Source organism: Chelonoidis abingdonii, chromosome 2 (assembly GCF_003597395.2).
Source record: "Chelonoidis abingdonii isolate Lonesome George chromosome 2, CheloAbing_2.0, whole genome shotgun sequence".
NCBI classification, from domain to species: Eukaryota; Metazoa; Chordata; order Testudines; family Testudinidae; genus Chelonoidis; species Chelonoidis abingdonii.
This window is the reverse complement of record NC_133770.1, coordinates 277,673,523-277,697,481: the sequence shown is the minus strand read 5'-3', so window position 1 is coordinate 277,697,481 and position 23,959 is coordinate 277,673,523. Positions and strand designations below refer to the sequence as shown.

The window sequence follows — 23,959 nt, the reverse complement described above, 5'->3', positions numbered from 1 at the left end:
TCTAAGGGGCAGGGGAGACTGTGGGAACTATGGGATAGCTATGGAATAGCTACCCACAGTGCAACGCTCCGGAAATCAATGCTAGCCTCGGACCATGGAAGCACACAGCCGAATTAATGTGCTTAGTGTGGCTGCGTGCACTCGACTTTATACAATCTGTTTTATAAAACCGGTTTATGTAAAATCGGAATAATCCCGTAGTGTAGACGTACCCTTAGATGCAACAGCTTTCATCCTAAACTCATGGAAATGTGACAAAGAGCTTACTGGGAACATAAGTGTGAAGAAACTTTTAGTGGCACTTCTAGGAAAAAATAGGGGTGATGTGCTAAATTACAAAAGGAGTTCATTAAAAGCACAGCAGCTTTGTTCAGTAGCATAATACTTAAAATCATAGAGAGAATTTCATGTATTCACAAACAAACCACACACTACACTGCTCACTACTGCACCTCAAGGATTGTATGTACTATTACATGAGTAGATGAGGACTGGGGCCATGCAGCACGGGCTTGAATGAAATCCACAATACATTTACTTCCTTTTCTCAAATTTAGAGATGAGAGTGACCTGTATATTATACACGTAGCTATTCATACAGCTTCCTATAGCAACTTACCTAGTCTGTCTCAGCCCTCATATACAACAGTCATTATTCACTTGTGGGGTTTTATTTGAAGCAAATATGTAAACTAGATTTTGGTGATTAATCCACCACTCTCAAAAGTTAACTATTGCTATGACTGCAGGAAAAATCAGCTTTCCATTGACTACTCATCAGTTTGTCTTCTTTCCTTGGACACTTCCAGTGATTGCTATTACAGTCTCCCTCCTTGAGTTATCCTCCTAAGTGAAAGTACTTCTTAGATTAAGATCCCCACACCCACTCAGTTATGAGGGCAGTATACTATAGCAAAAATACACATGCAATAGCTATTTGCTTCCTTGTCTATTGTATTTGTATCTCATTCTGCTGTGATCACTTGATCCACTCTTTTTTGCTATAGTATAGGCTTAGTTTAAAAATTACTCAAATGTATACAGTAGAATTCTATTAGTAGGTTGGCTGTAAAAATTAAGTGCTTCCATGTATTTTAAGGTGGAGCAAGTATAAAGAAAGACAGTTACCCAAGTGACATTTGTACATTTTATGAACTGTAAGGAACAGTGAACATTTTAAAAGATTAGCACTTGTAAATAAAGGAGTTGTAACTGAAGATTGCACAATATAATACTTACATGAGCTGTTGCTAACATACTTTAATACAATATATGCTATAGTTTATCCATATAACACAGCCAGAGGCTATCAAGCAATTTTTGTGACATGACTACACATGGATATACCTATAACCTGAGATTACAGGGGCATTAAATACAGTGGTAGGAATTTGTTTCTTACAAACAATATTTATCAGTCAGATCTACATACATACTACATGACATTAACAATAGCTTAGCAAATATTCATGTTAGCTCTGTGACGCATGCAGACATTTAGAATAGCAATGTAAAACAATGTCCTCAAACTTAGGGCCAACATTTTTAAATTTAGATGCTCAGATATGGATTTAGTTGTCAAACTAGGCACCCTAATTTGACAACTTTATTTGATGTACATGCTATCATGACAGGCAGTTTCATGAATTTAATTCTCTTAAGTAAAACTTGTCCCACTCACTGTAGTGGGATAGTTCTATATAATGCGATCAGCACAGAAAAATGCATGAAGCAGATGCTCGATTATTTGTGCAGGCTAAGCTCCCTATGGAAGATGAGTTAATTTAGACCTTTTTGAGCATAACAAAATGATAGTTTCAAATTTACAGACTGAAAGTGAATAAATACACGTTAGTTGTCCTAGAAATAGGTTCCTCACACTAGCTGAATGTCAAGCTCTGAGTGCCTTTCTGAGTGGAGATGGGAGTGAGGAGGAGAGGAGGAGGGTCTGTCACTAAGTTATTCATATAAAACACGGCATTGGGATGGTCTGACATTAAGAGGATGGGAGAAGCAGCCATTGCCATTAGACAGGATCAGAAGGGAATGAAATTGTTTTACAACCATCCCCATCCTGGCCTTGACTTAAATGTCCATGATGAAGAGGAAAAAGCTGCAGATGCCACACGAGTTAACAATACCTTTTACTAACTATTGATCATGAGATTTTACACAAACTATACAGTTGAAGCCAGCTCTGGGAATTAAGGTTAGTGTTTGTCCAAAAATGTATTAGGTGCCAAGTTTCACTATAGGATTAGTTCCCATCAGGTTCCCTGCAGCGAGTTGGCCACTACTGCAATTTTATCACATCTTACCATTAGAGCTGGTTAAAGCAAATGGAGTCTACCCCCTTCCCCAGCGGAAAACGGCAACAATCTAAATCGTCAATGGAATACTAATAATTTAACAGAAATACAAGAACAAATATTTCAGCTAAAATCTAAAACATTTCAGTTTGGTGCCTCATTCTCCCATTTGCTATAGGCCAGGCGCCTGGCCATACTACATCTTGCAGTCCCCTCTCTTGGAGAGGGAGGGCTGCGCACCATGGAAGATGCAGGCCAGCCAACCAGCCCAGAGAGAACAGGACGTGAGAGGGCAAAACTACAACTCCCACGAGGCAGTGCGGCACTACTTCCAAATATCTCGTTTTTCAAGTGTTCATTTTTAAGTCTTCCCCGCAACGCAAAGCCAACACTTTTTGCAACAAAACAAACCAGAAAACCAACCACAACTCACCCCGAAAAAAGCCACAAAACAAGCCCACATTTAGTAAAAAGAGTCACAAAATAATTCTTCCCCACTGAACACGTTTTTGCTGAATATAGTCACCCACCTTAGTTGGATGGTGGAAATGAGGCATCGCCTAACACAGATTTCCACCCTCTCCAACGGGCACAGCCAAGCTGCCCAGTACTCGGAGGATAAGGAACCGGGAGGGAAAGCGGCAGGAGGGCGAGTGGGGGCTCGAGGAATGCAGGAAGGGGGCGAGGGGTCCCACAGCCTGTCCCTACACAGCACATCCCTGTTTCCCTGCCTCCATCCCCACCAAGCCACCACCAGCAGCGCGAGCCACAAACACTGCGCACGCGCCTTTCCGAATCTGCTCACCGCCAAGCCGCTTTGCGTTGCCACGGGCGAGATGCGCATGCGCAGTCCGGCCGAAAAGCTCATCTCTGTAATTTTCATTCCCAGCCACCCTCTTTTTCTCTGTCTCGCTCAGATTCCTCCAAGCCGCGCGGCACAGGGGGCAGTGGAGAAGAGGATTTTTTAAAAATCTTAAAGCCGGACTTGACCTTTCAACTGCCGAAAGGTCAAAGGTTACCAACAAAATGGCGGTCATCATTGCTGCAGAGCTTACTGGCGGCGTGGAGCCGGTGGACGCCGGACGGGCCCGGGCAGCGCCTCGCCCACCCTGCTGAGCCCTGGGACGGAGTTACATTGAGGGTCCCGAGCTGCTGTGTGCGCGGGTTAGCGCCCAGCCGCCTCCGAGACACGCTGCCGGAGGGCAGCGGCCTCCAGCCCAGCCCGCAGCCAGGAACTGGAGCAGCTTCCACGAGCGTAGGAGTCATAAGCCCAGCGCTACCAAGTCAGGAACAGCTCCTGCTCGCCCAGGGCGGCAGCTGAGCCGTGCCCCCAGGGCACCCCACCCGGCAGGAGCCGCAGAGCAGCCCCCGACCTGCCCCATCCCCTCCTGGCAGGAGCCGACTCCCCCACCCCCAAGAGCGGCAGCCTGGCTCCCGCCTAAAAATAGCAAACGTCTTAGCGGCCTCCTGTCACTTACCTATTAGCAGCAGCCCCTGCTGACCCAGCAGGAGCATGAACCCCTCACCCCAGTCATCACCGTCAGTAGTTCCCAGACCTCCCCCGGCAGAGTCCATCACCTGTTGAGCAACAGGCCCGTAACACCTATTTCCCCTCCGCATGTAGCAGCTCAGATTTTGTGAAGGAGGCAGGAGATTTGTCCCCTCCTTGTACTTTCTGTGGAAGGGAATTGTATGTCACATACACACACACACACATACACACACACACACACATATATATATATATATATATATATATATATATATATATATATATATATAAGAAGACTGTATATTGTTGACTTTATAACTGTGCTGCTTCTCTGGCTGAATCTTGGGAGTCTTAGATCCACTGATGAGAGAACAGTAATGAAAGGGAACTTGACAAGGGGAAAAATCAAACCACACATCCAAAGACCACTAATGAGGAGGATGTTGGTGCATATTTGACTCTCAACAGTTCAGTGCTGCTGTGCAGGATGAATAGGAAGAAAGGAGACAAGGGATTTGAGAGCCCAAGACCTTATAAATTATAAGTATTAATTTTTATATTTCTTTTAGGTGCTTAAGATTAGTGTTCATTCTCTTTATTGTATAATCTGAAAGCTTTATTATGTAGGCTGTATGCTGACCAAAAGTTGACCGTTAAGGTTGGTTTTTAAGTAAAGTCAGATGAAGCTGTACAGGGGTAATTTAAGGATGCTTTAATATTATTGCTGAACATTCAGTTATACTCTGAAATCTTACTATTTAAAAATGAATTGTGGGTTTCCATGTTCCAGTGATTCCATATCAAATGTTCACAATTTTGATGTGAAATATTTTTTTCTATCTACCTACTCTTCAGACTCAGCTTGATATCTAGAAGGCTTTAAAGCTGTGTGCTTTCCAACTCATATATAAAGTTTTTTCAGCTGGAACTTAGTTAACAATGCTACTTATGATGCAGGACCCAGAATAGAATTCTGATAATTGTTCTATAGCTGTGTGTGCTCTGTAGTAGGAACCAAAGGAAAAAGTGGTAAAAATTATTTCAGGCCTCATTCCTGCATGATCTTTGCAGATGTGCAAAGATCTACTTGCACAAAGTTTGTGGAGGTATGCCATTGCTTTAAATGTTTATTTCTCAGGACCTTCCAATGCTTGAAGCAAGTGCTGTTTCCCAAAGGACAGCTGGCTGGCTTCCTCTTTCATGTATAGGATGTGTATATATATGATGAGTGAGTCAACTTGCCAGAGAAATGCCCTCTATCCATCCACCCCCCTTCTTCCCCATTAATTACACCACTTTGAAGTCCATAGCAGGCAATAGCCAGTCCTATTCTCTTGCAGCCTGGCAGGGACAGAACTCAGTCAGTTTTTATAAAGTTGGTGATATTGTACTCTAATAATTGACATTTCATGTATTGAAAAACTATTTAGGTAATTGTTAGAGCTTTCATAACTTCCTCTGAGCCCTGCACTATCGTATTTCGGGTAACAGACAAAAAGATTCAAAAATAATTCCAGTGTAATATTTTAAAGCTGTTCAAACTATATTTTTCCTTGTAGCATATGTGTGTACAGCCTATATGATGGTGTGATACTTTAATGGTTTTAGTGACACCTTTGGGATGCCCTGCACAGTTCCCATTTCATTGCTTGTATGTGGCCATTCATGCAGATAAGACCTTCGTACCACATCACACAGTCATGAATTCTTTCCTTATGTTTACATATACATATTTACACACTGAGTATAATATGTATACAATATCTGTGTATATAGAGACACATATGATATAAAGATTGTTCAATGAAGATTTTCTTTTTACTAGGTTAAAGAAACATGAGAAATGACATTGAGATGTTATTTGTCTGTATCCGTATTTTAAATGCTTTTGTTTTTTTTCCAGCACAACCCACCAGGTAGTCTGCATCAACAACATAAATTTTCAGAGAAAGTCTGTTGTAGTAAGTACAGTATATTATTTACAAAAATATTAACAGTCATGTCCAAAACCAAGATTTTCTTCTGTATTTTTGAGGAAATATAACTGCACAAAAGCTGCACATGATCTGTAACTTCTTTACACTATCTGTGTTGTGACCAGGAGCCTGTTACAGGACTCTTTCGCCCAAGAGAATGAGGGCAAATAGAACTGTGGTTTAATCTGAATTTTAGACATACAGATACATGATGGACAGTAATTTGTGCCTGAATTTATTTGGAATTAGATTCAAGTCTTTTTAATTTTATTTGGACTGTATATGCCAAATAAAAATGTTACCTTAAAACGTTTTAAGTGATAATAAGGTTATGCCTTAACATATTTTGTGGTAAATTCAGATTTCATTTTACATAGGCTTATTTAAAATTATAATTTAAATAACAAAATTAAAAAAATGATTTACGTAAAAAAATTTCCCTTCTCTCCCAAATCATTTCTATTGACCCTGGTTAAAATTGGCTTTTATACCTCTAAAAATAAACAATCACAATTTCAGCTAATGCCACTGTTTATTTAAGGGTTAGAGTAGTAGAGATTTAGGCCCTGATCCTGAATCCATGTGGACTAATGGCCAGACCCTGACAGCCATGAGAAACACTGTTGAAGTTAATGGAGCTCTGAATGAATTCACAAATTTGCCTGTGCGGATAACCTTGCAGGATTATCAAGGCTTTAGGTTATGGAATCCAGTTTTATTATGAGTTAGGTACAATCATTTCAATTTGAATTAAAAGGGACACCATCAAGTTGAATTCTAGTCCATTAAAAATAAGTTAAATGATCTCCAGTAATACACCTACTCCTGAATCGTACTGCCAACTTCCTTAGTTTTCAGCTGAGAATATTCACCTTTCAAAAGTTATGAGAGAGAACCCATTTTTAACTTTTATGAAACATTGTTCTTTCTTTTTCTTTTTTTTTTAAACAAAAAATTGGCATTTGGATCTATTGTTTGACTATCGTGCCCCTTTTAAGAATATGAATAGAATGAATGAATAGAAAGCAATATTTTTATATTGTGTTTTTGAATATGACTGTATAATTAAATGATATTGGTTTACATATTTATAGGGTTATGTGGAACTGACTATATTTCCCACGGTTGCAAACCTGAATAGAATCAAACTGAACAGTAAACAATGCAGGATATACAGAGTAAGAGTCAATGATCTGGAAGCAGCTTTTATTTATAATGATCCAACACTGGAGGTTTGTCACCATGAGTCAAAGCAGTAAGTGACTTGTTTGAAATTCTGTAAATGAGCTGCCTTATGTTACTGTGATAGTAAATTGTTTTTTGTTCACTGGCAGATTTCAGCTGATGATTTTCTTATCATAACATCAATCTTAGTAAGAAAGAGTTAGCCATTAACTAAATCATGGTTGCCTTTGTCAGTTCCTTTTGTATACTGAATTATTTCCTGAAAAATTCAAGAGAATTTTTCTAACTTGGGCCACTACTCTAATAGTTTGACTATAAAGTAAAATTTAATCCTCAGTCTTTAATCTGTTTCTTTCTATAGTGCTGTGCTAGAGAATTTCATTACTGATTTTTGAATTAACATTTCTTTGTTTTACTTTGCCATGATATCAAATGTTTTTTAAATGTACTTTATTAGGTAAATGTGATGAACTCAGAGGGCCACCTTCAATGCTTCAGGATTGTTTTAGTCTTTCTCACTCATTGTTTTCTAATGAATATGTTACTAGAAGGCTAAAAGACATGTCATGTCATATCTGGGGAACAATTTTAAGATTTAGGGCTTATCTACACCAGAGTTTTTCAACTTGTAGGTCGCCGCCCAAAATTGGGTTCCCAGAATGTGTCAAAGAGGCACATGGGAGGCCCTGGGGGGAAGGAAAGAAGGCTGGGTCCTGGAATGGGGGAGGGGTTGCACAGCCTTCCCCACATTCAGCCCACAGCAGTGGCTTTTGTGGCACTGGTTCTACGGGGCTGGCCGGGCTTGACTTCCTGATTTGAGACTTGTGACGTGGTACACGGGATCACAGTCCCACTCACGTTTGACCCAAGTGCCCCGTTTCAAAATGAGAGGGCCAACTGGGCCAAACTTGTATGGGTAACCCCATGGGCCAGGCCACAGCACCACTCTCACAAATTTGGCTGGACCAGGCCAAACCTGAGTGCATTGCAACCCTGGAGATGGCAACACCTGGAGTGGGGAGCCGAGCCTATCCAATCCCATGGAACCAATGCCGTCACTATATTATACATGTGTACTTATGTATTATATTAATGTGTAAATTATATATTGTGGGTAAGAAATATATAGTAAGTGAGTTTTTTGTACTGAAGCTATTTACTGGCTTGTGACAGGCCATCAAGGTTTACAAATGGGTCCTGAGCCCAAGAAGATTGAGAATTACTGGTTTATACAAAATGTTTGCACCAATTTAACTATAATCAGAGGAAAAAAATAACATAGACTGTTCATAATTATATTGGTATGGCATCTTCGTACTGGAATAACTGCATCTACCCCAGGATTGTGCTGATTTAACTTAATTGCTTCTTCTACCAGTTTAGTTAAATCAGTGCAAAACTGTGTAGACAAAGCTTTAATTATCCCTATTTAATCCCTTCTAGGTGAGGTTCTATGGCCTGTGTTATGATAGATGTGAGAATAAATCAGTGGTACTCAGGCTGTACATGATGGTTTGATCAAAACATCTTTATTCATCATCTTGTATCCTAACCTTATCTTTAAGAGGCAGTCAGTGTGTCCTTGTATCATCTTTGGGAAGTGTGTTTACACCATAACCCTGTATTAGGGTGTTCTGATATCACCCTTCTGGAATGTGTTTGCATGAGTGTCGTGTGCCTAGTACGTCTTAGGAGTGTGTGTTTTTTTGCAGTACTAGCCCTGTTCTTGCCCCATTCTGTGAACTTGCAAGCAGGCATGTTTTGTAACAGGGCCTGACTTCTGCTTACAATCTGAATTTTGCTAACTTTGCTTTATATCAGCAAGACTTGACCGTTACGTTTGTCCAGATCTCTTCAGGCCTCATGTTTCAGGCTCTCTTTCTACTACAAGCTGATTTAGTGGAATGCTAATAGTTAAGGGGCTAAGTCCTGGTCTAAACTACAGACTTAGATCGACAAAAGCTGCCTTACGTCAACCTAATTGTGTCCTTGTCTACGCTAAAGCCTTGCCCCAGCTGATGTAAGTGCCCTACTACACCGACATAATAACTCCACCTCCACGAGAAGCGTAAGGCTTATGTTGGTGTAGTTAGGGCAAGATAGTGTCTGTGTAGACACTGAACTACTTACATTGGCCATTTGGCTGTCATTCTTGTTGATTTCACAACTCTGCATTGGAGCAGTGAAATTGGGCATCAGTGGGGAATCAGACAGCAGCCCCGGTGGCATCCAAACTCCCAGCAGAGAGCTCTGTGGAGAGCTCAGAACATGGACCCTTAGCCCCCAGTACTGTCCCCTTACCTTGGTAGAGGCACTGCTGGTGAGGATGCACACCACCACCAACAGAAGGAAGGTAGTGTGGACATGAAAAACCACAATAATTACTGTGGTGGCTGTAAGTCAATCTATCAGAGGTTGATTTAATTTTGTAGTGTAGACGTGCCTAAATGAAGATTCAGTTAAATGGTTTTTTTAAGTACCAGTCATGTTCTATGAAGCTTAGTTTAATAATCTGTCAGGTTTATTAGTCTTGATCATTACCTGTGCATACATTAGAAACCTGCATTTCTTAACTATTAGATTTCCATGATGAATTATAATAGCATCTAGGTTACCTCAAAACCCAAAACTATAAAACTTAACTTCGAACTTCTCCTGACATGGATTAGAAACTAGCTGTTAGAGAAAGAGTAGTGCACTTCCTCTCCCTTGCCTCAGTTCCTGAGGCACAAGTGCTGTTCCCTAACTTTGAAATTGTCCTTTATTAACTTCATGTTCAACCTAGCTGTTCAGCTGGGGATCTAATTTATATGGAGTATGAAATCAGGAGGAACACTTCAGCCTATGGTAGATCAGCTCCTGTTGTCTAATCCAGAACTGCTCTTTACTGTCAAGTCTTTTCACTGATGGCATAAAACATGTACAAATGTTTTCCTTTTGTTTTTAATGTTGAATGTGAATTTACTGTGGGATTTTTTTAAGTGTACGACTGATGTCCCTGGACACTGTCTTCTATTAATCCACAGCATAGGCAGCAGCCTACGGGCAGCATCTTTGGAGAGTGCTAGGCTAGTTCTGTTTTTCATGCCCATTCTGTTCTTGGCCTCTCTGCTGCGACTATTGGGAATTACACCGGTTGTGGTTATTATATCATCACCTATATACTAGCATCTGGACTAAGACCTCCAGAAGCATTTTACCAGGCTGGGCTGTATTTGAACTTGTATTCTTGAAGCTATAGGCTCTGTATCTCATTGCTAACCATCTGTGCAAAAACTTGAAAAATCCACTCTGCCAGATGCGGTCCGGTGGATAGGGCGCCAGAGTGGATGTCAAGAGATCTGAATCTAGTCCTGGCTCTAACATTGACTCACTACTGTTCAGTATCTTGTGAGCACTGTAAAACTAACAAGAATCATGTTAATTTCATAGTGCTGATGCTTGGCAAAGCTCTGTACTTCAGTAGATGCAGTATGTGGAATTATTTTTTGTGTATGGATGACCAAAAAAAATAGACACTGGGTCCTTGTCTACACAAGCAAACTTTTCTGTCATAATGCATCCTTTTAAACTAGGATTAGACCACACATGGTGAAAGTGCTGAAGTGTCTTCTACCCTGTAGAATGCATCATTGCTGCCAGTCGTAGAACTTTTACTAGTGGTGTATTAAGTGAATGAAGTTTGCTAGTATAGATAGTGGGAGTGACCCACCCCCTCTTACTGCTTTGGTGTTACGAAGGAAGAGGGTCTTTGCTCCTTTTTCCTTTGGCCAGGCTCTTGGCTTCTGTGAAAGTGGGGTGTGTCCACTACTCTCTTTCTTCACACACACCCTTCCAAAACTCAAATTTTTGGGTCCTCCTTTCCAGTGAACCGCTTCAGTATTTGCTCCTGATGTTGCTGCTCATAGCTTTCCCAAGCAGTGACAAGGAACTAAGGATATGGCTACACTTACAGCTGTACAGCGCTGGGAGTTACAGCTGTGTTCATACAGCTGTGTAGGGACAGCGCTGCAGTGTGGCCACGCTGACAGCTACCAGCGCTCCAGTGTGGCCACATTTGCAGCGCTGTTGGGAGTGGTGCATTGTGGGCAGCTATCCCAGCGTTCAAGTGGCTGCAACGTGCTTTTCAAAACAGAGGGGTGGGGTGTGACAGGGAGCGTGGGGGAGACAGAGAGAGTGGATTTTTGGAGTTGACACTGTTGTCAGCTCCCTGCCTTGCAAGTTCTAAGGACTGGAAGATACACAGCACCTACTTTCAATCATTTTAAATGTTTCGACCCCTTCCCCCACCCCTCTCTTATTCACTAAATGCAAATTATGCACTCCTAAATAGCCTTCAGACCACATAAGCAGCTGTTCAACACGGACTCCCCCCCGTGTGGCTTCTCTCCTCAAGCAAACAGCTGTGAACATTCCAAAGCAATTCCCTTGTCTGCCTCCGCTCACTCGAGCAAACAGGAGCTGTGTTTGTTTTTTAGATAAGCAGCTCTGGGGTGCCCGGAGTTCAGCCACTCTTCCGGTTTGTTGTGAACAGGCATTCTGGGATACCTCCTAATATCCTGGAGGCCAATTACAGCGCTTTTGGTGGCCACACTTGATGAGCAGCACTGCCTCACCTGTGCTGCAATCATTATACCCCAAGCAGACCAGGTGTACAGCCAGTGCTGCAGCTAGGGAGTTGCAGCGCTGGATGTGCCTTGCAGGTATGGACAGTTACTAAGTTGCAGCGCTGTAAACCCACCACCAGCGCTGCAACTCTCCAGTGTAGCCATGGCCTGAGATAGTTCTTTACGCTTTCACGGCTGTCCACAGGATTTTGAATAGCACCTGTGAAAACTGACAGTATTCTGTTCAGTTTTCATTCAGCTCTGGCTTGGGAAAAATATAAGCAGCAGCGGTGGTATGATGAGCTGTCTTTCTGCATAGTTAGAATGCACTCCATTTCTTCACATTTGGTTCATCTTGTGAAGTTTATCTTTACAACCATAAGAGTTAGAAATTTAGTTTTCTTTATAATTAAAGCTTAACTTCTGCAGTAGTTGATGGCATTGTTTCTCCAGCTGAGAAGGAATTATTCCTAACCAGGGCGGGTGAGTAAACAAGTAAATTTTTTTCAAGACTCTGGCTAGTAAGTTGTTTTATTTTGTAAGCCCTGTCCTGAGGCATCCAGTATCCCAAAAATGTAATTGTGAGACACAATCATAACTGTTCTTAGAAAATATTCTGGAGGATAAAATCTTAATAATAGTAGATTTAAGAAGTGGTGATACTATCTTAACTTTGATATCCCCATGTATGGCCTCTCTCTACTTTTTCCTAAAATCATGATGAAGTCTTTGTATGACCTACCCAATAAAGATAGGAAGTCTGAAGCACCAGGTTCTGGGGACAGGGTCATATGTTGTTCTGCACTGACATCTCTGTATTTATGAGCCAGTGAGGAAGCCCACCAGACAGCTACATTTGACCTTTCTCAACTGGAAGGATCATCATGGTACCAATCCTTAGACTTTTATAGTGGTGAGGTAAAACAGACGACAGAATTAGAGGGGAATATTGTATCTCCCAGTTGGTTTGAAGTCTTCCCTTGGAAAAGAACATATTTTTATAGTTTATATTAAATATATAAAAGATATAATTTCATGTAAATTCCCACTTAACACACTGAAGCCAATGTTTTAAATGTAAAATTTCAAAGCATTGTGCCTTTGCCAGTACCCCAGTGATTTAGCAATTCTGCTGTGCCCTGCTATGCCCTCTTTCACATGCTTCCTTTCCTTGCCCTTACTGCTTAGCCAAGGGATCTGTCTAGTGGATATTTTATGAACTGCCACTACTATGAGGCTTGTTTGCTTTTATTTGTGAAATGGGTGCTGACATGGGTGTCTTGAAATATCTTTCAGACATGTTAGCATGAGTATGTACATAAACATTAGTGAGGAGAGCAATGATGTGTGAGTTTCAAGCAGGGAGAGGAAGATGATTACAGAATGTGAAACTCATGTTGATTTTCCAAAGCATTTTGTAATTTCCTTTAACTTTCCGAAAAGTAAATGACTTTTCTTAAGCCTGCAGTGTCTGAAGTTGCTTAAATGAAGCTTACTTAAATTGCTTAAATTAGCAAAAAGGTTGAATGCAGTTTGCCAATTTATATAGGTTAATTAGAAATTATTACCTTCATAAATATTTGCAGCCAGAAGACATCATGGCACAGCTCAGCTAGCTGTCAGTAAGCTGATGACACTATCATACACATTTGTAAAGAGCTTTGTTTCTCATAAATCATGGGATGATACGCAGCCAGGCTAAGAGAGTAGTAAGTATATGTGGAGCACATTTTCAGGGGTAATTGCTATTGAGAAAAATGCTTGTATTTTAGAAAACAAAAAACAACTCTCCAAAACTGTAAATGATACAGATTGGTTGGTAAATGATAGTTCCTGTTTATAAGGGATGATACAGTTTAAAAAAACAACTTGAAATACTTCGTAACAGTTTAGTGATAGTATTTTATAAAAGTTAACAAATTAAATTTTACCTTTTGCGAATAACCTGCTTTCCTTAGGACAGAATCAATGAGTAGTCAGATATGGGGGAATGGAAGGAAGGGAGAATATTTCTAGACTTCAGGACAAAAAAGTCCATGTGGTAATAATGTCTCAGTTAACAAAATGTTTATTAATTTGTTAAATTGCTTTCAGTGGCAGAAACATTTTTGAGATAAACCATCTTGTTTCCAAAGAGATCCTGTTGGCTGTAACAGTATCATAATAATTAAGGGCATTAGAAGACTGCATTTGTAAGTGAAGTTGCCAGTGCTTGGAGGTGCATTTAAAGACTATGGTGAAGTAGCAGAAAAGTAAAATAAATTGTTTGAATCAGTCCTGTTCCTAAAGCAATTTTCACAGGAAATTAGAGTGAAGTCTTTAAGGAGGAAGTTATGGAACACCATAAAACTCAAGCACTCTAAATCACCAGGACCAGTGATGTTTAGAGGGTTGGAAAGTTGCTAAACTGATGCCTCTATTTATAAAACAACAACAAAACCTGAAAATTATTCTGAGAAATACTGGCCAGTGAGTGTCTCACTTCTGGATCTAGGAAACTGAGTCTAACGATAGAATAATGGTATCAAATCCCCATAGCTTCTTAAAGGGAAGAAGATTTGTACCTCTTTGACCTATTAAAATATATTTGAAAATGTTAATGGTTGATGAAGGTCATCTAATGAATATGGTTATTGTGGATTTCCAAAAAGTTTTTGATAAAGTCCTCAATAAGACTCTTTAGGAAAATAATCACGAAATACAGAGCAAAATCTTGTTATGGATAAAAACTGCTTAAAGGGCTTACTCTGATTGTTTTTTCTTAATCTTTTGATCAGTATAGCACAAAAATATTTCCTGGGCTATATGGCCTGGCAGCAGCAGAGTAAAATGGACATGGTCTAGGAGGGAGGCTAGCCAAATGTAAAACCCAGTCGATAGGTAAAAACAGAAAACAGCTGGTGCTCTTCACTTTCCAAAGAGCAAAACTGGGAGGAGAAAAGTTGAATTTCCCCCTCTTTTGGCCTCTGACTAATAGGTTTTCTCATTGAGCTTATGTGTACAATTTTCAGTTTCTTGTTTTATATATTAATGATTTATGAGAAGGAAGTGAGCAGTAATCTTACTGATGGCACTATGTTTTAGTTAGAAAATCTATGGAGGCCTTTAAGCTATTCTGGTTGTATGTAAACATACTGGACAGTCAAGTTGTAAGCAAATAAAATATAATTTAAATAAACATCAGCCAATACTTCCAAATATGAGTGCCTCTAAAATTAGACACTTAAACGAGAGTCTTCTGGTTTTCAGAGGTGCTGAGTTGCTGCAATTTTCATTGACTTCACTGGAAGTTGAGGATGATCAGTACCTCTGATAATCAGGCCACTTATTTAGGTGTCTATCTTTGGAAATTCTGGCTGTTATTTACATTGGCAAAAATGTGTTTAATGTATACTTATTAGCTCTGAACTTTCAGGATCCTCTTAGGAAAAGACTTGAAGTCATTATAAATAACTTGGTGTAGATGTTACTAGCCACAGCAGCAGTGTAGGCTGGCATGGTCATTCCTCCGCATCCGTATTTGAGGGAGACCATGCCTCCTCACAGTTTGGTATGCTAGAGTATTCTCCCAAAGGAATTAAAAACAAGGAGGGAATTAGCGGTTCTTAATGGGTCCTGGCTTTCAAGCAGGGCATGGCCATAAACAGTCTGGGCTCTCTGGCCTGCAACCAGGCAGAGCAGTAGCAGTTTATCTGCCCAGTCTAGAGGCTCCTGCAGAATGGAGCATCAAGCAGAGTCTATGGGGGTACAGCAGGGATGAGCACCAAGCACAGTCTATGAGGCTCCGGTAGGGATGCCCGAGGTTTGAAGGCCTCCTGGCTTAAGAAGGGGCAGTACTGCCACCAGTGTTCCCTCTAATTTTTCCCTGCACATGTACAGAATGAATTTTGTTCTGTGCACCAATATGAAGGTGCTGTGTGACATATCACCTTCATACTGGTGCACAGAACAAAAATTCATGTGGTGAGGAGGAGGGATTTGGCATGTGGGAGGGGGCTCAGGCAGAAAGTTGGGGTGGAGGGGTGTGAGGGCTCCTGCTGGGGGTGTGGGCTCTGGGGTGGGGCCAGGGATGAGAGGCTTGGAGTGCAGGAGGGTACTCTAGGGCTACAGTCGGGAGAGAGGACCCCCCCCAACTCTCTCTCCCCACAGCAGCACCTGGGCTAGGGGAGAGAGGCGCCTCTCCCCATCATGGCAGCAGCACCTGGGCTGGGGCTACGGGATAGGTGCCCCTTCCCTGGCCATAGCAGGTCTAGGTCGGGGTTAAGTTGGGGCCGGGGAGGGGAGAGGCATCCCGGCAAGTCTGGGCCAGGGCTGGGTTTGGGCTGTCCCTCCCCCAGCAGGGCTGGGGCGGGGCGTTCTCATAGGCCCCAGGGCTGGAACACCCACAGAGAAAAATTAGTGGGTGCTGCTCAGCCTCACCCACTGGCAGTCAGGCTCCCCCTGTCCCCCAACACCTCTCACCTGTCAGTGGCCCCACTGACCAACTCCTCCTCCTCCCTCCCAGTGCCTCCCGCGAACAGCTGTTTTGCAGCGTGTAGGAACGGAAATTCTGAGAGAGAGGAGCAGGGATGGGGCACACTCGGGGGAAGAGGAAGGAAAAGGTCGAGCGGAAGTGGGGTGGGAGTGGAGACCTCAGGGAAATGGGGGCGGTTGAGCACCCCCCGGCTAGAGAGGAAGTCGCGTTGGGCTAGGTTGGGGCTGGGGGAGAGGCGCCCCTACCCCAGCATGGCAGGTCACAGTGGGTGGGTTCCCTGAGCACCTGTGTGGTGCTAAATAGGCTGCTGTACAGCCACACAGCTTACAGCGAACTTAGACTGCTACCCCAGGGGTGGGGTGGCAGGGGGCCGCCCAACCCCACTGCATCACAGCCCAGGGCCCTAACAGTGGCAGAGTGGTCTGCTACTGGATCAGCAGGAAATCCACCAACAACACACTGACCGTGTTTCCAGCATCACCACAGCCAGACAGTAGTCTAGATCCCCGGGCTGCTTCCTACTCTCCCCCTCGGTCGTTCTCAGTCTCCCCAGGATACTCTGCCAATGGTAGCAGTAGCAGCTTCTCAGCGTCGGGAGTGGCAGGGCTCTCTGGAAGCTCAGGCTGGTGATCAGGGCAGCAGCGGTTCTCTTTGGCATCCCACTCCATCAATGGGGAAACAGCATCTGTTTCCTTCCACAGCTCCCTCTCAGTTGAGCTGCTGGGCTGGCCTTTTATGCTTCCTCTTCCTGTCCTGCCCCTCTGCTTCTGGCTTGTGGGGCATGGCCCTCCTGGTTCCACCCACCAGGCAGCTTGCGGTGTCCCCTCCTTGTCTGCATTTGAGGGAGGCCATGCCTCCTTGCTACAAGCAGAGCAGTAGTGTGTTCAGATATGTTAATAAAGGGATTAAAGGGAATACCAATAATAGTATTATGAAACAATATATACTGTTCTCTGTATTGAAAGAAAAAGCAAGCAGGTGCTCTAGGGCAACCTATCTGTGCTGAAAGCAGGGGTGAAAGTAATTTACAGGACTTACCGGTACTGCTGGAGTCCTGAGGGGGCATGGCCTCAACTGGAAGAGCTGTGGCCTCAACCAGAAGAGGTGGTGCCTCTCAAGATTTAAAGGCCCTGGGGCTCCAGCTGTGGCCCCATGGCCTTTAAATCAGCCAAGGGCTCTCAGCTGCAGAGGTGGCTGGGAGCCCCCAGAGCTCAGGAGAAATTTAAAGAGCCTGAGCCTCCAGCTGCCGCGGAGCTCCACACCCTTTAAATCTCCACCACAGCTCCAGCTGCTGGAGCCGCAGGTGGGGGGTTTAAAGGGTTCTGGGCTGCCCGCAGCCGCAGCACCCCAGAGCCCTTTAAATCCGGCCCCAGCCCGGCTGCCGGAGCCACGGGCGGAGGATTTAAAGGGTTCTGGGCTGCCCGCTGTGGCAGGGAGCCCAGAGCCCTTTAAATTCCTGTTGCGGAAGTTGGTGTGGTCCGGCACGGCGTACTGGCTCTTGCCGGTACACCGTACCGGCTTACTTTCGCCTCTGGCTGGAAGTTACACAGTGAAGGCAAGGTAACTGACAAGCCTGGAAATACTCTGGTTAGAACAGAGAGAGATGTGTCTCTCCCCCCAAGAAAGGCACCAGCTAGGGAGCTGAAAGCCAAGAGTGGGTACCCTTGCTGAACCACTGTGGGGAAATGCAGATGCAGTTGCTCTGAACTTGTCTTGTGACTTTTCCTTCTGTATTCTAGGAACTGGACTTAGACCATAAAATTATTTTGAACAGGCCACTGAACAGACATCAGAGTTTCTATTTTTTACTGTTGTGGTTATAATGATATTCAACACTTGTACTACTTCCTGCTGTAACTTCTCATACTAATGCCATTTAGAATCAAGATGTTTCCTCGCAGCTTGGATTGCTTGTTTAAAATAAACAATTATATAACTTTTCATCTCCCATCATATGTCATGTGTATCAGACTGAAGACACCACTATTTAATACAGTTATACTAGGTTTTACTTTACAAGACTACCAATTTTCTGATAATGCTTTTGTTTTGGTAAATATAGGTTTAGAAATAGAACTACATTGTATAAAGTATGTAGAAAAAACAACTGGCATTTAGTGGACTCTGTTTCTATCTTTAATATGGAAGGTAATGTTTTAATGGCTTCTTTATATTTTGTTGCTGGTGGGTTAAACTTTGGAGGACTTCAGTTTTAAAGCAGTTGAGTAAATACACTGCTACCTCAATATAACGCCACCCGATGTAACATGAATTTGGATATAACGCAGTAAAGCTGTGTTCCAGGTGGGGGCGGGGATGCGCACTCCAGTGGATCAAAGCAAGTTCAATATAACATGGTTTCACCTATAACGCGGTAAGATTTTTTGGCTCCCAAGGACAGCGTTATATCAAGGTAGAGGTGTACTGCTTTTTTGTACAAGGCTTTATTCTGCTACATCTGCAACCTGCTATGATGTACTCATGGATTACCATAATTGTCTAATTCTTTATTGTTTTCAGTAAAATGGCAAAGAAATACTGTTTCCTTAATAGTTTGTATACTTGATGTTGCTGTTTAAGTACTTGTAAGTGTAGGGTCATGGAAAAATGAAGCCATGTTTTCAGCATTCATGTTCATGTATAGTGTTTATTCATATCCTAGAAGCATATTTAAAACAATGTTAAACTGAGTAGTTTGTTACAGAAGGTTAAAATGGGAGGTATGGTTCCTAACTCTGTCATTCGGTGGAGCTGGAAAGTGAATGTATATTATTCTCTGTCAATCAGTCCACACTTGGTAAATTAGAACGATTTATCATTATTTCTTGACCTATAATTTTTGTCTGTAACTGTGGGGGTTTATTTTTAAACAGCCATACCTGGTTTATAGAGGGCAATTCAAGCCATGAAAAGATTGCTGTATGGTATTAATCCTCCAATAAATTCCTTTTATAATGAATCACCCATTTGATTTGGGCCACTATATATCTCCGCAATAAAAGGAACAAAATAAAGACTGATTTTTATTAAAATGTTAGGCTTTATTGATCTTAATAGTCTTCCTTTCTCGTTACATAATAATAACCTTTTCCTGTCTGTGAATCCACTGGAATTTAAAATGTAACCACAATCTCACCACGATTCCTCAGAACTGAACAAATTCTTTGACGTACTGGAAAGGAATCCCCTGCCAATAATTAGAGACAGAAAACGTTCACATTCCCAGATTTACATTAAAATGAGTTAAAACAAAAAAAAGCCAATTGTAAAGCTAATATTAAAGTTGACTTGTTAATTTTTATTTTCTTTTGATAGTAACTTGCCAAATTACTAAATTAAGCCATGAGTGAATTAAGGAATTATTTTCATACTGTATTTGCTTTTTTAATTCTCACCCCAAGTCCTGCAAAGACTTAAGCATTTGAGTAACTTTATACATGTGAATAGTCCAATTGAACTCACTGGTACCATTCATGTGACCGATTCTTTGCGGGAATCCTACCTTTTAAAAGCACTTCAACTACAATACAGGAAAATTGATCATGTTAACACATGGGATTTTGGAGTTTCTGTAATCAGATGCTCGCATTTTCTTCTAATGTTGTATGATGAGAAGATTTCAAGCAAACTAGTCTAGTTTACTGTTCCTAATGTTCTCAGTCCTACTGCTGATACTGTTCTCAGTATACCTTAGTTTATTTTTTTAGCCAAGGCACGGGGGGAAGGCTGAGTAAGCATCAAGTTTGACACCTGGATGATCCTTAGCCCTTCTTCCTTCCAAGTAAGATACAGTAAATTGAGTTTAATACAGTTTGTAGTTTACTCTGAGTGGTGGATAGGGATTGGGTTCAGCTGAAAAGAAAGTAATGATTTTAAATGAGGTCAAGTCTATTTTGGGTGGACTTTAAATTTCACGGCCCTCTTACTAGAGTGGGAGTTTGCTTTGATATCTATAGTCAAAACTATTCATCTGCCCAATGCTGTGCAACACATTATGAACTGACTTTCTGCCTAGCTGCAGCCCTCCATCCCCACAATGACTGGATTTCATTGGCAGTGAGCTTTTAAATGCTTTAGATACTTTTGAGATGAAAGGTGATGAATAATTTAAAATATACTTTGTGGTGTGATGTTGCACACCCAATCTTCAACAAGCAAGATTTAAAAAAAAAAAAAAAATCTGTAGAAGATTTACACTGGCAAAGTTTTCTTGATCTTCAGAGTTTAGCATTCTTTTAAAATATTTTTTAAAGGTATGTAAAACCACAATCAAGAAAACTCTCAAACTTGACCATAAAAATTCCAGTATTTATGGGCAACAGGATGCAGATGGGATAGTGTTAATGATGGGATAGTTATAGCTAGGTACTACTGGAGAACTGATTCTTAACTATGGTTTTCTGTGCTTTTGTGAGTTAAAGCCAGAGCTCCAACATTCAATACAGTATGTGGCAGTGGTCCCCAACCTTTTCATCTGGTGCCTTCCAGACGAAGGACCGTGGCGGCGGTGGAGCACCCGCCGAAGTGCCGCCGAATTTCTGCGGCATTTCGGCGGCGACGCCTCTCGATGACGTCACTTGCCACCAACAAGTGATGTCATCGAGAGGCGTCGCCACTGAAACGCCGCGAAAATTCGGCGGCATTTCAGTGGATATGTCACCGCCGGCCAGGTCACGGGCACATTTGGATGCCCCCCGCGGACGCCGCGTTGGGGACCCCTGGTATGTGATGTGAAAAGCATAGAAAGTATAACAATTTGTATCCAGCAACCAAAGCAGAGAAAAGGACTACACCTCTACCCCGATATAATGTGACCCGATATAACATGCATTCGGATATAATGTGGTAAAGCAGTGCTCCGGGGAGGGGAGGAGCGCTGCGTACTCCGGCGGATCAAAGCAAGTTTTATATAACGTGGTTTCACCGACAATGCGGTAAGATTTTTTGGCTCCTGAGGACAGCGTTATATTGGAGTAGAGGTGTACCAAATTAAAAACCTATTTCATTCCCAGAAAGGGACCTTGAGAAGTCATCAAGTCTAGCCCCCTGTTCTGAGGCAGAACCAAATAGACCATCCCTTATTGTTTTGTCTAACCTGTTCTTAAATGTCCCCAATGATGGGGATTCCATGACCTCCCTTGGAAGTCTATTCCAGAGAGTGATTACCTTTAAAGATTTTCTTATTAGCTAATCTAAATCTCCATTGCTGCAGGTTAAGCCTATACATCTTGTCCTGTCTTCAGTGAACATGGAAAACAGTTGATTGTTGTCCTGATCATAACAGTCCTTAACATACTTGAAAATTGTTATCAGGTTTCCTCCCTCAGGCTCCTTTCTCAAGGCTAACCATGCCGATTTTTTTTAACCTTTCCTGATAGGTCACATTTTCTAAACCTTTTATCATTTTTGTTGCTCTTCTATGGACTTTCGATATTTTATCCACATCTTTCCTTAAAGTGTGGCACTCAGAATTGGCCACAGTATTCTAGCTGAGGCCTCACTAGTGCTAATAAGAGAGGGGCTGTCAAGATTCCCTCCCTACTCTGAACTTTAGGGTACAGATGTGGGACCCGCATGAAAAAAACCCTAAGCTTATTTTTACCAGCTTATTTTTACCAGTACGCTGCCACCACCAAGCGTTAATCAAATATTTAGGGAGAGCCACTTGGAACTCTGCCTTTCCCCAAATATTTCCCAAGTCCCTAACCCCCCCTTTCCTTGGCAGGCTTGAGAATAATTCTCTCACCACTTAGTCTCGGTGAACAAAGATCCAAACCCTTGGATCTTAAAACAATGAAAAATCAATCAGGTTCTTAAAAGAAGAATTGTAAAATTAAAGAAAAAAGGTGAAAGGAGTACCTCTGTAAGATTAGAATGAAAGATAATCTCACAGACAATCAGATTTAAAACATAGATGGTTTCCCTCTGGGCAAAATTTTAAAGTTACACAAAGAACCCAAATTTATCTTCCCTCTTATTTGCAAAAGAACTCACAAACAAGAAAATAAAAGTAATCTAATACATTCCTTCTCTAAATACTCAGTACTCTATGGGAATGGGATGGCTCCTTCTTTCTCTGTCTCTGGCAAAAGCACACACACAGCACAGCCAAAAGGCTTTTCCCCTCTTCCAGATTTTTAAAGTATCTTGTCCCCTTATTGGTCCTTCTGGTCAGGTGTCAGCTAGGTTATGTGAGCTTCTTAACCCTTTACAGATGAAAGAGGAATTAACCCTTAACTGTATGTTTATGACAGGGGCAGTTATCTGCTGTGTTTTACATATGACACTCAAGTTAATACACCCAAGAATGTTGTTAGTCCAGTGTTTCTCAAATTGGGATTGCTGCTTGTGTAGGGAAAGCCCCTGGCGGGCCGGGCCGGTTTGTTTACCTGCCCCATCCACAAGTCTGGTTGATCGCGGCTCCCACTGGCTGCGGTTCGCTGCTCCAGGCCAAGGGGAGCTGCAGGAAGCAGCGCGGGCTGAGGGACTTACTGGCCACCGCTTCCAGCAGCTCCCATTGGCCTGCAGCGGCGAACCACGGCCAATCGGAGCCGCAGTTGGCCGGACCTGCAGACACAGCAGGTAAACAAACCGTCCTGGCCTGCCAGGAGCTTTCCCTACACAAGCAGTGACCCCAGTTTGAGAAATGCTGGCAGAGGGATAGCTCAGTAGTTTGGCCTGCTAAACCCAGAGTTGTGAGTTCAATCCTTGAGGGGGCCACTTAAGGATCTGGGGCAAAATCAGTACTTAGTCCTGCTAGTGAAGGTAAGGGGCTGGACTCGATGACCCTTCAGAGTCCTTTCCAGTTCTATGAGATAGGTATATCTCAATTTATTTAAAAAAAAAAATTAAATTAAAATTAAATTAAAACACTGTTAGCCTTTTTTGCAATTGCATCACAATCGTTGACTCATATTCAATTTGTGATCCACTATAACCTCTAGATCCCTTTCAGCAGTACTACCATCTTACCAGTTATTTTACATTTCGTAGTTGCGCTTTTGATTTTTCCTTCCATCCTATGTGAAGTGCTTTGCACTTGTCTTTATTGAATTTCATCTTGTTGATTTCAGACCAATTGTCCATCAACCCCTTCCTACTTATTGTCATCCACATATTTTATACGCATACTCTCCAGTCTATTATCGAAGTCATTAATGAAAACATTGTTGGTTCCCCACTAGAAAAGTCCTCTCAGTTTTGCAGTGAACCGTTGATAACTACTCTTTGATTAGGTTCTTTCAGCCACTTTTGCACCCACTGTAGGAGCGAGAGAGAGCCTGGAGCACTGGGCCTGGTGTAAGATCTGAGGTCTGAACCAGAGGCTGTGAATCAAAGTTAGGCCATGTATTAAGGATGTTTACAAGTTCATTGCCCAATATATGACCTTGGCAAAAGTATTGCTAGCATTGCTAAAACACAGGCATTCCTAAGACGCAACAGATATTGGGTATGTGTGAGAACGCATTCCAAAATATTACCTCAGGAAGATCCTCACCTAATACTAAATAAGAGGATGCTTTGTCCAAGACACCCAAGCATGATACAAAGGGAGGTAACAAGCAGATGTCATGAAACACATGAGGTGATATGTAAATTGTTTTTCTTAATCTATAAATTTTGGGGTTCTTTGCCTTAACCCTTTGTGTAGCCAAGGGGACAACAGAAATTCCTGCTACTGACTGAACTGTTCCTTGCTGCTGGGCACTCGTGTTAATGTACTTGTAACCATGGAACTGCGACACTAGTACTGTGCCTTAAGGGCAGTAAACCTGGCCGATTGCCTGTCATAAACAGATAGCTAAGGGTTAATGTTTCTTTTACCTGTAAAGGGTTAACAAAGGGAACCAAACACCTGACCAGAGGACCAATCAGGAAACAAAATTTTTCAAATCTCAAGGGAGGGAAGTTTTGGG

General features: G+C 42.2%; 1 protein-coding gene across 2 annotated transcripts in view; it reads left to right on the top strand.

The window, feature by feature from the left end:
- Positions 1 to 4,078: 4,078 nt before the first annotated feature.
- TAF2 (TATA-box binding protein associated factor 2) overlaps positions 4,079 to 23,959 on the top strand; it is a 117,673-nt gene continuing 97,792 nt past the window's right edge. For both annotated transcript variants that reach the window (XM_075063202.1, XM_075063203.1), the window contains exons 1-3: positions 4,079 to 4,342; positions 5,709 to 5,762; positions 6,872 to 7,032. In XM_075063202.1, the coding sequence (XP_074919303.1) occupies positions 4,289 to 4,342; positions 5,709 to 5,762; positions 6,872 to 7,032 (269 nt within the window). In that variant the 5' untranslated portion in view covers positions 4,079 to 4,288. The remainder of the gene's footprint in view (positions 4,343 to 5,708; positions 5,763 to 6,871; positions 7,033 to 23,959) is intronic.